This window comes from Argiope bruennichi, chromosome 2 (assembly GCF_947563725.1).
Source record: "Argiope bruennichi chromosome 2, qqArgBrue1.1, whole genome shotgun sequence".
Classification (NCBI taxonomy): domain Eukaryota; kingdom Metazoa; phylum Arthropoda; class Arachnida; order Araneae; family Araneidae; genus Argiope; species Argiope bruennichi.
Genome location: NC_079152.1, coordinates 82,854,248 through 82,869,614, shown reverse-complemented (window position 1 = coordinate 82,869,614; position 15,367 = coordinate 82,854,248). Strand labels below are relative to the sequence as shown.

The window sequence follows — 15,367 nt, the reverse complement described above, 5'->3', positions numbered from 1 at the left end:
AAACATTCAAATAACTAATATTCTTATAATTTGAAGCAAACATAGCCATAATAAATAAAATGTGAAATCTACAGTAGCAAACCATCTTTGAATGATTTACATCCTTGGACGCTGCAGAAAGTCAAATGCTTACTTTCGGAATACAATTCCTTTCCACAGACTGCCATTGAAAAATCTTGCAGTTTATCTGAAAGGCTTCAAAAAATATTATAATTTTGCATCAATATCATAGTATATAATGATAGGCTCACTTCTTTTGATAATTTGTTGCAATTAGAATTTGAAAGTATTCTCAAAATTAAAACAATTACTTAAGATTAATTTTTAGTAAAAAAAATTTACAAATCGTAATAAATCAAAGCACAAAATATTTCATTACTAATTTTATATTTAAAAAAAAAAGGCAAAAAGCAGGTATGGCATTTTAATTGTCAACAATTTCTCTTCCATATTTTTGAATAATTTCATACAAATTTATAACAGAACTTTGTTCTTACAGTAATTTATTACAAATTTTAATGTTAGAACTGACAAGAAAAATTTAAAATAATCTGAATATTAATTGATTACTAGTTAATTAAGTTGAAAATTTAATATAGAAATTTAAACGACATTATGTACCGATATTGATAAAAATATTCTATCAACAGGTAGAGCAAATCTTAGGATTTTTTTTAACTGCTTCAAATTATTAAATAACCATGATCATGGATCCATTTATCTATTTTTATCCTTATTCCTCAGAAATTTATCAAGGATCCATTAGAAACTTCAGATTCCAGCCATGACACCAACAATAAAATATTTTTCACATGCTTGGCCAAGAGAACCGGTTTCCTTCGCATCAAAAAATATAAAATAAACTGGCTTGGTTTAAAAACATGATGACAGGAGGTGAACTTGTTCCAAGCACAAATGAAGAACATCTGCAAGATGCAATAAATCATTATTTTTGGTATTTAAAATTATAATTTTTGGGTCAGGGAAAAAATTATTCCATAACAATAGTTTTTCTAAAATAAACTTAAAAATAATCTCTCATTAAAATACTTGAAATGAGTTAACTAAAATTTGACGCTGCTCCTCAGATGGCAAAATATCAGACAATCAAGCCCCGATGTTTTTCGCAGCTAAAGTAATTAATTAGTTATGCTGAACAAATGACGTTCCAACGAGCGAGTCTTGATTTAGAAATATATCCAGCATATTCAAGATACTAGCTTTATTTAGTTCAAAGAATGAGCTAACAATACAATCTACAGTATTAAGAATCGGATTCCCCCCCCCTTCATCAAGTTCGACGTCACAATAATTACCATGAGATAAAGCCTCTTATGAGTTTTAATTCTGGAATTCTGCCCCAGAAATATTTGATATATGGTGAAACATTTTTCTGAAATCGAAACAAATTCGATGGCTCTAAACATTTGGACTAAGCTACTGTTGCCTAAACAATACAGTATATACTACTCAAATTCTTCCTATGTCAAAACATTTAAAAGCAAACGCGCAATAATAAGAAAATGTTAAATCATGCCACACAACAGACACCATTAACAAATTTTTCCTATCTGTCTAACAAACACGTCGAAGCAAGTCGCCGAGAACGATATAAACTTTGACAACTGTTTGGTTACACTGTAACCTTGTTTTGCAGCAAGATGAAGGTTATGTTGACCAATGTAAGATGAGAGTAGTAATTAGAACAGATTAAAACTAAATATGTTCTATCTCAAAGTACATTCTAAATTTCCTATTTTTAATACCTATACTTATATAACTCCAAAGAAAAATTCGAAGACCTGCTTTCTTATAAAGGAAATTTCAATTGGCAACTAACATTCTAATCAAATTTCATCAGTAAATTTCAAGTCTGTTTCGCAGGATACAAGTTATCTAAATCGGCCTAAAATAAATATTTCCTAGCCCCAAGATAACAACTAGCATTTACATTTTATCTAAGATATAAATGTTATTTATTTCTCAAGTAAAATGCTACCTAAAAATATGAATTAGATAATAAATATTCATCTTTCAAATAGACGCATTTTGCTGAACACTTCTTTGGCCATATAGCTGATGACACACAATCAATAAATCAGGCAAAGGTAAAACTACCAAGGCGATCCAATTAAAGGTCAACACTGCCATGAAATAGCAAAAATATTTTACTATTGCGAGAGCTGGTGCATCAATATCCAATCAGCTACACCACTGAATGTAGTTTCTCTCTAATGGACTTAATGCTATTCTTGGTGTTTTCAAAGCAGATACAAAAAAAGAAAAAAAAAAAAATGGAATGAGCTTCTCTTCTGCATTATGCAATGCAGAAAAATGAGTCTGCTGTGCATTGTTTCAGCAAATGTTATAGCTGTTAATGTGTTTATGAAACAAATTGATATCCAAAAATCATACATGCCATGTGGCAAGCATAATAAGTAAATTTTATTTACTGTATGTAAATGTATTACAAGTTAGATCAGTGTTTTTACTTGATGTCCAAGGATTTCCTTTCAATTATCTAGTGCAGATACAGCATAAGCTGATCTTAAATCAACAGTCAAACATTAGTGGCTTCTTGAACCAGCTTAGTGTAAAGAAAATAGATTTTGTACTTATGATGTCTTCCTCTTAAGTCATCAACTTCATTCTAAAATAAGGTACTAAACCTCTCATGTAAAAAAAATTTCCAAACAAATTCTAAATACTTCGAGAATGTTTCAAGGTCACAATGGTGGATTTATTACGCTAGCCATTTGTTTTTCTTTTAATTAGCTAAGTTATATCAAATTACTTTTACAGGATAATTAACAGCAAAAGTTGTTTATTGTAAAAAAATCTTAATCCCACACAAGGAAAGGGGTGTATAATTTGAAAGGTTCGCGATATACTTTGTGTATTTCTTTCATTAAATGCTAATTTGAATTCTATTAAATGATTTTTAAACTGAAACTTAGTTTTTACTTTGCAAAATTTCAAAAGAATGCGAAGAGGCAGAATTCTTAGGATTTACAATGGAATTGAGATTTCTCACATACAGCATTTTCCCCACCTCCTCCCTAAACCATTAGCAATCTATAAAAAAATTTAGGCATTGATGGAGGAAACAGCTCCATCTATGCTCATTTCAATTTATAATAACTTGTACAAGTTCATAAAGCTGAACAATCAGGAGAAAAAGTTAATCTACAAGTTTTGGTCTGCCTTTCTGATAATTCTTTAATTTCTTCAAAACAAAGGCTATAATTTCTCAAAAATTTAATTCAATAACATATCTGCAATTGTAATCAGACTTTTTAGCAGTTAAATTTGGTTTAAAATTTATTATATTGCAATATATATTTTAAAATTAATTTAAATCTTAATTTCCTAATTTTTATCTTTATTCGGTCTATTTTAACTACATTCTAAAATGTTCTCTAACTTCTGATCCAGTTCCACTTTTTATTTAATTATTTCTACACATGCTCTAGAAAACACACGACTTCTGCATTTTCCCATGCTTTGAATAAAGGGATAAAAATCCCTGAAAGCCAAAAATATTTCTCAAAGACACTCAAGATTCCCTTGCCTAAATCAAAACATGGCAAAGAAATCCCATCATAATCATACAGTAAAATCACTGAAAGAGAAAATTTTGGTCACTTTGCTCTTATATAATAATGCAGACTGACACATCTTTAATTGATTTTCCTCTGTGCACAATACGATTTGGGTGGTGAAATTAATCAAAGTTAAAATTTCAAGCTTCTTTTTACTCACACATCTACAAAATTATGTTTACATATTTGAAATTCTTGAAGCTATGCTATGAAAATAACCTTTTATTATATAATTTGCTTGGAAATTTTTATTACATATTAAAATGATGTATAGGTAAGGTATCCAGGTGTTAAACTTTGTGAATAAAGAAATGCACAACAGAAGAGAAAATTTCTTTTTTATTTCTCATTTTCATAAGTACAAAAGGTTAAAAAAAATCAACAATATGATATAAATAAAAGAAAAAGATATACCACAATAAAATTTAGTTAATTGGAAAACACTCCAGCATATCAATAATAAATATTTATAACCTAATTTAAAATAATCTATTTCCAATAGTGTTTTCCAACTAACCAAAAATTTTAAGTAATACTGGAAGACTTTCAGGTCAATACAAAGATCGTTTAAAATTACTTAAGACATTTACTTTTCATTACAACTAAGTATCTTCCCAACTCCTGTTCTTTTTCCTCTAAAACAAATATTTTAAGAAGTGATACATAGAATTTCATGATTTTTTTTTTCATTGTATGAATTTAATAGTAACAATCATCATCGAACCCTAAATCAAATAACAGATTTTCAATGAAAACCCAGAAGGAAAAAAAAAATCTCTGGCAAATTGAACTTTAATCCTGATATTTAGTTTTAAATGTCAAGTATGAAAATTAGATAAAAATAATTTCTAAATGCAAGCTATCCTCCACCTTCCTCTATACAACTAAAGGGAAAAAGACATCTAAGAATATTATTTATGAATATTTAGCTACATTTACATTAAAATACAGCTACTTTTTTTTTTATTTGAAACTAACAATGCTCACAAATATGCACCTAATGAAGAAAGCTAACATCAATTCTAACTTTTTTAGAATTTTATTTTATCATACTGCTTTCCAATCAATCTACTAGCAATTAATACAAGGCAGTCTTCTAAACTTTTCATTTAATAAATTACAAATGAAATTTATGCAAACTCAAATCTACAAAAATGTATTTTAGAAAATGCCATTTTTCATTAGAAATTATCAAAAAAAAAAATTAATAAGAAGAAACATTTACCTACATATAACTTACTCAAACAATGATAAATGTAAAGAATTGTTTCTCCTTGTTAAGTCCATTATCTCCAAACTTCAAATAAGAAAGAAATCCCAACGATTCAATAAGGTCTGGATCTTCCCGCAACATAAAAATGTTAGAGAAAAAGAGTAGAAAAATAATTACTTCAATAGCTGAAAAGAAATCTTAAATATTAATTTTGAATGCAATGGACCCATTAAAAAACAGCTCCACACACACTGAAGCAGCTTCAGAAGTCCATTCATTATGCTGCAAAAGAAATGATACATGAAGAAGTGTCATTAAAATTGTAATATATAATTTATGAATGTAATATTTACCTTGCTAATCTTGGTACATCTTCAACACTTTTTATTCCACCACTTTTGGAAAGAAGAGAATCAAGAGCTTTTAATAACTGATCTGGATCGATTGGAGCCTGAAATATTTTAAATTAAATTAAAAAAATAAAGAAAAAAAAAACATAACCCAAAATTACAATATTAAGTAGCAATTAGTAAACAGAAAGATTTTTTTTTTTTTTTGCAACAAATTCTAATTTTATATTTAAAAGAAATGATTCCATCTATATAAGATATTTTTATTTCCAAAGTAAACTACATGGTACCAGGATTAAATATCTAATATTATATATATTATTGTTCCAATGTATTAATTGACAAGCAAGAGCCGAGAAAATTGTTTCTTAAGAATGAGAATGGTATAAAACCCCAGCCTTAGATTAGTTATTAAATTATCTAAAAGAGTGGCAATAATTTAAATATTTAAAAATTGTTATTTCTACAAAAATTAAAAAGCTCAACATTCTGTGCAACTCAAAACTTTTAATTAATAGCAGAAAGAAGAATCTGACTGACTCAAGCAAAATTTTTTGAATTTGACCAAACTGTCAAAAAAAAAAAAAAAAAAAAAAAAAGCATAACATTATACAAAAAGGTAGAATGATCTAAAAATTCTCCTGAAATTCATTTGTATTTTAGAAATATAAAGATAATAGTGAAAAATGCTTGGCAATAGAATTCTTTATATCAACTAATATGTTGTTTCATTTCGTTCATTCTAGAAATAAAAATATATGCATTTCTATTTTAAAATTCACTAAGATTACAATGTTCTTTAAATTCTGTTCTAAAATTAAATTATGATATTACTGACTGTTTGGATTTTTAGGCAATACAGAATTGGAAGTTTTTAGATTTAAATGAAAAAGCTTATAATAAATATTTGTTTATAATGAGCACAAAATATAAATATATAAATTTTATGCATTAGTTAAGTAGTCCAAGTTTTATGTCCTGTGGACTCTAAGGAAATATATTTAGCAAATCAATGCTAAAGGCATGCAATGGCAATATAAAGGAGTTATATGTCATAATTTACAAATTTATTATTTTTGTGTTGCTAAGCATTTTACAATAAAATTATAGCTTGCATTTTACATCAAACTTTAGTGTTCAAAACAATGCCTGTTAATTCTGTAATCATGTACAAAAGAAATCATTCACAAATGCAAAATTGCAGTGATATTTGTAACAAAATGATACAAGAGCAATTAAAACTTGGTAGATCAATTTTATTATTCACAATAAAATAAGGCTAAACAATTATCAATTATTTAAAATTATACTCAATCTATAGTTATTCAGTTATTTTAGATTATCTTTAATATTTCTTTCATATACTTTCTGAAGTGTTTATTGCAACATTAAATTTACAGAACAAAAAGTTAATTATATTAATCTAAAAATTTATATACATATATATTTTTTTTAATAAATGACAAAATTTATGCATAAAATCTTTTAAAAAAGAGAAACAATTGTACAAAGGAAATGCTTAATGCAGCATATAACTTAAATGTAGAACAAAAAATAAAAAGAAATTTACATAAAACATGCATATCCTAGAACTAAGCAAAGAAATTAAGCTTTTTATCAGGAAAAAAACAAAGTAGCAAGCAACTTGGTGACATCATCCAAATATAAAAATTTATTAATTGTAAGTTTTTACAGTTTGCAGAATTTCAGTAGTAACAAGAAATTAAGAAGTGAATGTTTAAAAATAGAAATTTAAATATTATCTTTGAGAGGAAACCTACATAACATATTTGGTTATAAATGGGTCAATTAGATCTTCAAATAAGACTTAGCTCATTCACTCCTCCATTAATCACAAAAATAAGAAACTTGATATATCTTGACAAATATCCAGTCCAAACCATCTCCATCAAGCTATATATAGATATGTATTTCACAAAAATATTTTAGAAAAAATGGAATCTTCATAATCTTTATTTAAAAAAACTTGCAGAGATATTGGACTGGGCAAAGCAATTATTAGCAAATGTCCTTCACAATATAATCATATATATTACTTTTTAAAAAATATTTACAATACCAGATTATAATTTTAATTAATGATTAGAGAGATAAAAAAAGGGCTATTAGACACAGCAATACTGTAACAAAGAAAAAAAAATGCTACTAGTTTAAAATCTGGACCAATCACAATTTCACTAAATATTCTAAGTAATCTTATTATAATACTTTAAAATCTAAACTATATATAAATATCAATATACATTAAAATCTAATCTATATACACTAAATGTAACATTAAGTCTTAAAAAATTAAGATTATGAAAAATTATGTGAACAATTTGAAACATTTAAAATAACGACAAAGATTTGAAAAAAACTACAAGAACAAATTTGTCTCTCTGAAGGAAGGTTTACCAGTTCTTCAACTAAAAGTCCTTCACACATGGACACTACAGATGGATACGGATAATAGCATGGCTATGACATCATTTGGATATCACAGGCACAAATAGATACTAAACAACCGAAGGTCCAATTATTCAAATTTAATTCTTTAAAGAACAGTTTAAAAAAAGAATCATTCTTTAACATAAAAAATATTAATAAACAGTGAGAAACATACATTCTTTACAAGGATGATTTCTAATAAAAATATTCGTACGAAAGTTAATGTCTATAAATTTCTCTCTTTTTTTAAATCCAGATATATATTAAACAATTGAAAGAGAAGGCAGTAATTTCCATAAGTTAATTCTGAAAAGTACCTTCACGTTTTGTGCCTGATGATTCCCCCCCCCCCTTTTTATCCCTTTTATTACTGAATGGTTTATAAGAAAAAAAAAAAAAAACCACAAGGTTAAGCTTAAACTTAATTGTTAAGAAAAATGTTTCATTTTTTTTTAAAAAAACGAAGCAGTTAAATAAATGCTGATTTACGCATTAAATATGAGAACACAACCACAAATACCTCTTCATGGATTCTAGACATGCTTTAAAATTTGAAAGCATATGAAACATCAGTACCCGTCCATTGAGCACTTCAATTACTATCATTCATCTCAGCAGCAATTTATTTAATGTATCCTAAATAACAGATTATAGTTTTGCTCTATTTATTTAAATTATCAATACATCTACTTTGATTATAATGCAAGTAACTTTTATCATAACATAATACTTATTTTTAAAGAATTTCCACCACAATAATATTGAATTTTATTTCAAATATGTAATAGGGACACTCAAAGTATTAAGACAAAATTTGGATATTAACCCTATCATTAAGTAGTCAACAAATGAACAACATTTAAAGAATGTTCAATATTAATGCCAAAAGACAATTTTCAACATTAATTTTATAGGGGGAATGATTTTAAATATTAACTTTTTATCTAGTGTTCATTTTAATGTTTTCTATTTCAATACTTGAAAAGAGTAATTATAATCTTTCCATGATTCGTTGGGATAATCAAGATGGTAATTTGCCAAAATCAAATAATTTTTTCTTATACATTGCTGGATAAAAATGTTAAAAAGTATAGGTTGAGAAACAAGATAGCACTAAAATTAAAAAGCAATGTTTGTCAATAGATTAAAAAAAAAAACAAAAAAAAAAAAACGATAAATGTTTTTTAAAACCAGTAAGTCACTAGGTTGCATATAAAAAGGAATGGTTAAAAAATGTCCTGTATAACAGTTCAATTGATATTGATACAGTTCGTAGTACCTATTAATTACCAGGACCTATAAATAATGCAGTAAAATATTAAGAGCTCAAATATAAAATAATTACTATTAATTTAAGACACTTATTACTGATCCTGGCTAAGGGATTATTGTAAATATTTCAGATTTTAAAAATTACTAAGATTTTTAAAGTATAATTGCTAATAATTTAAGACAAACACAATTCATATAAATACACACAAATAAGTACTTTCAAAAAATTTAATCTTTGTTTCAAAAAATTTAATCATATTATGAAGTTATATTAGCTTCCCACATGCAGAATTTCACAATTTGAAATCCCCAATAATACGTATACCTTCATTACCATTTGAAGATGGATCCCCGGGGGAAAAGAAAGAAAAAAAAAAAAAAAAAAAAAAAAAATCAAGAATGTGTATTGTTACTCACGATCATTATACCATGCTCCTGATTTACGTTTAAACAATTAAGAAGGATATCAAATGGAATGCGCCAAATTTCCGCACATTACGTCATATCGATTGTCCCGTCGATATCCATAATGGGTTCGGTAAAGGCTTATTATCGTACTACCCAATTAGAAAGGATATTATCCAAACACGCTAACAGAAATTTGATGGTCGCAGATTATTTAACGAAAGATAACTTGTAGCGCTATTTAGATATATAGTAACATTGAAAAGTAAACAAAGGATTGGAATTCCATCTTATGAAAAATTTCATGACGTTCAAATCAAAATGAATCACTAAAAACGCATCAAACAGTGATCTACTGATAAAAAGATGCCGAAAGAAAATAGAAATAATTTTAACTCTCCTGTGAAGTGAGAATATAATGAATAAGCATAATAAAAAAAGTTTCAATCCCTTGATCTCCGCGGCAATTCAGCATAAAAAATCTACGTGAAACGCGAAGTTTATAATCCCATAACTAATTTTTATTCGTGCTTAGCCTTATTCATAAACCGATAAATCAGCCACTTTAAGCATTTAACAAAAATAACCCGAGTTGATTGATACCAAACCCAAGTTAGAATCTGCACGTCTGATATGGTGCAGGATAGAAAGGGGCGAGAATATTTATAATTCTCATTTTGCGTTACAGATCACGTAGAACTATTTTACTTTGCAGAGAAGACGTGTTCATCCAGTAAAACTGCTATCCTTTTCAAATATATACTTTGAATAATAGATTAGCAAACAATATTGTAGGAAATCTCATTTACATTGGCAGTGATTACTATATATATATATATATATATATATATATATATACACACACACACACTTTAAATGTAAATACATAAAATTAAAAGCTGTATTTTCTTACGCGGGATCTTTTCCATCTATAACATTAACAAACACTCAAAACAAAACTAGTCATTCAATTCAATCTGAATATAAAATGAAAACTGCAAACCTCAACACCATTAACTTTTGCTACAATAAAAAAAAAAAAAAAAAATGTAAATAAAACATGCAATTTTAAGTTCCTATAAATATGTCCCTGTTTAGCTTTATTTGCATTGCGATAAATCAGTCACTTGTTGCTTAGACGCCAAAACAGAAGTTGGGATTGCGTTTTTGATAATGACGCAAATCAAAAGGGCAGAGACATTTTTAATTCTCCAGATCAACATACAAGGAAAATTATTTATACCGAATAAAAATGTACGTTGCAATGGGGAAGAAAATCTTCAAATGGATACAAAGGCAACATTTTACAAAGCATTTTTTTAATACCATGTCAAATAGTTTTATTTCCACTGAAAATCGTTAATACCATGTCAAATAGTTTTATTTCCACTGAAAATCGTTCCAGGTTCTGATTTTCAATTCAAAGATATATATATAATTTAGAACAGAAAATGGCTATCTTAATCAGAAAAGTAATACGCGCTTCCAACTTTTTTTCTTTCTTTTTGATTTCATTTAAAATTAATTATTATAATAATATGCTACGGCAATAAGTGTAATTCATAGAATTCCGCGGCGAGAAAGTTTTCACCTTCATATCATAATTTGGAACAAATGGATTTAATAAATTTGTAAATTGCATATTTGAAACAATTAGATCAATTTAATTGAATTACATTAGTTTTATTGCTGAATAATATGAAATTTATGAAAAAGAACACATATAACAGAGGCCATAAAAAGAAAAATCTGAAAATTTTAATCGTCCAGATAGGGAAAGAGTGGAATATATCTCCACCTTTTAATGGTTGTAAGTTTCTTTCGGTCAGAAGTTTGAGGAACTTTTCTAGGGTTCTTATTAATTCTAAAATGGGTTCAATTCCGAAGTCATCACGTACGTGTTTCCCTAATATGCAGGATAGTTATAATTAAAATAACTATTTAGATCCCTCTAGAACACGTTTTACATATCGGATTTTGATAAAACTTGGATTTATACGTTATATTCCCTCACGGTTCATATATACGTTATATGAACCATGGGGGAAAAAATTTCCGCAAAGAAAAAAATATTTCAAATTTTGACCACCAGATGGCACTTTTTAAAATTTCCTTATGCAAATAAGTCTAACTTAGAGACTTGCCATCATAGCCCGAAAACCATTCTGTGTGCCTTTGTCATTGCTAATCATGCCCTTACAAAAGAAAGATCGAGCTTTACTGGTAAAACTGTTTTATCAAAACGGTAGCAATAGCTTAGCTGTAAATGCTTGAATATCGTAGTTTAAAAGAAGTGCGAAAAGGACGTCCATGTCGAAGAATGATTTGAAGATGATTATGAAATTTGAAGAGACTAAAAAAACTTGAGTGTGCTGCCAGGAAGGGGGTGGAAACTGGCTGCGAATGAAACTGTAGAAGTAAATACTGCGCTGAAAGAACTTTCAGTTCCAGCTATTCTTCAGTAAGTGCTCGATCAGTGTCAAGTGAATTGGTGATTTCGCGGTCGACAGTACGAAAAATTCTGCGATCCATTTTAAAATGTTATCCGTATATGATCCAGGCGATGCAAATGCTGCAACCTTCAGATTTTCAAACACGATATGAATTTGCTTGTTGTTTTTTGGTGCGAATGAATGTTGATGACGCTTAGACTTGGCAAATTCTATGAAAAGATGAGGCACACTTCTCTTTAGATGGAGCTGTGAATAATGTCCTAATATCCTGCACCAACAACCACTGCATTCTGATTACGTGAATGCATGGTGTGGAATTACTGATTTTATACTCAGACGGTTTTTCTTTGAAACTCTCACTCCTAGAAGTCTTAAAATGTACTCTGTCACAAGTGCACGGTACAGTGAACTTCGACAGCAGGTCATTCTTGCTTTAAAGGAACGGTAATGTTTCCAGATCACCGTCTTCATGCAAGATGGAGCAAGACCCCCACATTGGACGCTCTAAGTCAAAGAACTACTTAGTGTTAACTTTGGTGAGAATTGAGAAACATCCAGTGCTTTTCCGGATGCCTGGCTTCTTCGTTCATCAAATTTAAATTTCGGTGATTTCTGGTTGTGGGAACTTCTAAAAGACCATGTTTATTGAGGAGAAATTAGGACTTTACCAGAGTTGAAAGCCAGCATTACACGCCATGTTGCTGAAATCTCTCTCGAGTTTCTTCGCGCTACAATTAAACACGCTGTATAATGCGCTTTCAACACACATTTGATATTAATGGAGCACACGTTAAGCACACTCTGTAAATGAATAAATTTTAATGATTCTGACATTTTTTGTTCTTTAGGTGCCACAATTCCATCTAGTGGCCAAAGCTTATTGCAGAAATCATTTTCCCATGGTCAATATAACGCATATGCCAAGTTTCATCAAAATTCGAAAGGCAAGACGAATTATAGAGGTCTGAATAGATTCACGCTAATTATAACCACCATAGAACATTAACTACGTGCAAGATTTCATTCAAGGAAACTCGCAACTTCCCACCATTAACTATCCGTGGGGAACTCCATAATTAAAAGACATACATCACACATAGAATCCGATATGGACATAAGCATAGAATGGATTTGAAGAACCAATGGTGGAATCAAATATTTTGTGAAAAGTGCACATAATGAGATTTTTTAATAAGCTTGTTCAAATTAGTTTCATATTTCAACTTTTTCTTATTTTAATAACTATCGGGGAATTTGTATGCTTTTGTCTATATATTATGACGCCAGACTGCTCAAAATTCACCTTTGCATACAATGTTATTGAAGTAAACGTTCAATGTTTAGATTAAATGAACACATTGCTAAAAATTAAACACAATGAAACAAAACCCTGGTCAATTAACTTGATAAAGTATTAATATCTTAATATTCTATAATTCATCGAACTTATAATTTTCAAACTTTTCATAGAGCAATTAGGAAAATTAAGTATTCTACTGAATTTGCAAGTGGCTCCCTCTCACAATCGAGATAATAGGCATTTGCCTAACTGGAAAATCTGCCAATGTGTACGTAGAACAGAATATTTAGTCTAATCGATAGCTCACTCCACGAGAAACTCAGCTATTGCGTTTAACATTCACATATATAATTTTGGTAAATACCCCTATTAAGATACTGCTCCTGGAAACAACGCTATTTATATTCATTCACACAGGGGACAGATTTGAGGATGATTTGGATTAATTCAGGATTACTAATAAAAGGCGCATCTCGCGAGAACTTTATTTCCTAGTAGTCTACGTACTAGAGCTGTAGCTGGATTACATAACGGTTTTATCGCTTTAAAAAAAAAAAAATTGATTTGCTGAAATGAAATTTACTTATTTCTTTTAATCAATATTCTGTGCATGAATTTATACTTAAAACATAAAATGTCAGGCGATCAGCTAGTTCGCCTGGAATATTGGTTATGATATAACTTCATGATTTCGCTATATTTCTGACATTAAAGCTGCGTTATTCTAATCGCCTTCTGTATTGTACTGACGAACCTTTCTAATGGAAACAATCATTCATCATATGGCTATTAAAAACCTAAATATCCGGTTCGTCTATCTTTTAAATTTTGCGATAACTGCAACTTTTATTTTTGTCTTGCAAACTACATATATAAAACAGAATTTTCCTTTTTTAGCTTTCAACAATGAAGAAAATTACATGATTAAATGATGGAAAATGTTTGAATTTCATGGCAACAATGCAATATATTTTTGGAAATTAGAAGGGGGGGGGTATCTACCATTTTTTTTTAAATTCTGACATCATTAAAAAGAATTTAAATTTTGGAATAGTGTAAAATTTATTTTTGCACGAATATTTTCAGGTGTTGTCGCAAAAATTCAATTTATATTTAGTATTAAAAAAAAAAAAAGAAGAGCACATTTTTATCTTATAAAGTATACATGTACCAAATTTGCTGACTGTAAGTCAAATGGACAGGCCTATGGAACGCCCCCCCCCACACACACAGACATTCATTCATCTTTATCCGTAACAGACTTACCAAAAAAGCTTAAAAACACTAATAAGTTGAGTTCTATATCGGTAACATGATCATTTGCAAAACTATATTAAATAAATAAGATTTCTGCAATGATACACAAAACGATACTAACTTCCCGATCCTACCGAGAAAAAAAAAAGTTTTGATAATCAACTAAGAAACTTTTTTTAAATATTGCGATTAGTTAATATGAGGCATGATTTGCATTCCCTGCAGTAAAATTATTTTCAAAAACAAGATATGACTCTATTTGACTATTTCAAATGACACATTGAATAAGTTTGAATGTTTTGTACATTAATGAAATAATTTTAATTTTTCTTAACCTCTTGAACATATTGATTTAATTTTCTAAATAAATGACAAAATAACAATAAATAACGAAAATCATATTTTCGATATTTATTGTTATTTTGATTCTTATAATTAGGGAACTTTTCAGATATTAAGAAATTTCTAAGTAAATTTGGCATTTAAAAACTTAATGCTGTCACTTTAATTGCAGACTTAAAACTAAAAATTCAGTAATTCGATGCGCGTCAAACACGTCCTCATATGCGGAGGGGGTTAACTTTTAATTACTAAATTCCATTTCTTGCACTTTCGCGTCTAATACTAATACGCAGTTAAGAAAAAATTGCAGTGATTTTTTTTTTATGTATATAATTATAGGAGGAGAGCAAAATAAAACAGGAAATTGATTGTCAAGGGATCGAAGAATCCCAGTTATACTAATACTGCTGATTTTTTCACTTAGAAAATATCTAATTACAGCTGCGCTTGATTGACGATAGCAGCTGTTAATAATGCTCTCTCTAGGATTATTTGAATCTGTCGACACTTTTTTCAATATCAAGATAATTGCATGCACACATAAAACAATCTCTCATACAAATAACTGCCGATATACTTCACCGTCAATTATTTGAATTAATGATTACGTCCTCGGAGAAAACGACTGGAAACGGGAAATGGGTGTCAATTCTATTTATTTAATCACCTCTCTGCCAGAAGCATCAATCATCGGTTTTCATCTCTTATATTTCGTTCTTCCT

General features: G+C 28.7%; 1 protein-coding gene across 3 annotated transcripts in view; it reads right to left on the bottom strand.

The window, feature by feature from the left end:
* LOC129989937 (serine/threonine-protein phosphatase 1 regulatory subunit 10-like) overlaps nucleotides 1-15,367 on the bottom strand; it is a 60,153-nt gene that overhangs the window by 24,692 nt on the left and 20,094 nt on the right. For all 3 annotated transcript variants that reach the window (XM_056098110.1, XM_056098111.1, XM_056098112.1), the window contains one exon: nucleotides 5,169-5,266. In XM_056098110.1, the coding sequence (XP_055954085.1) occupies nucleotides 5,169-5,266 (98 nt within the window). The remainder of the gene's footprint in view (nucleotides 1-5,168; nucleotides 5,267-15,367) is intronic.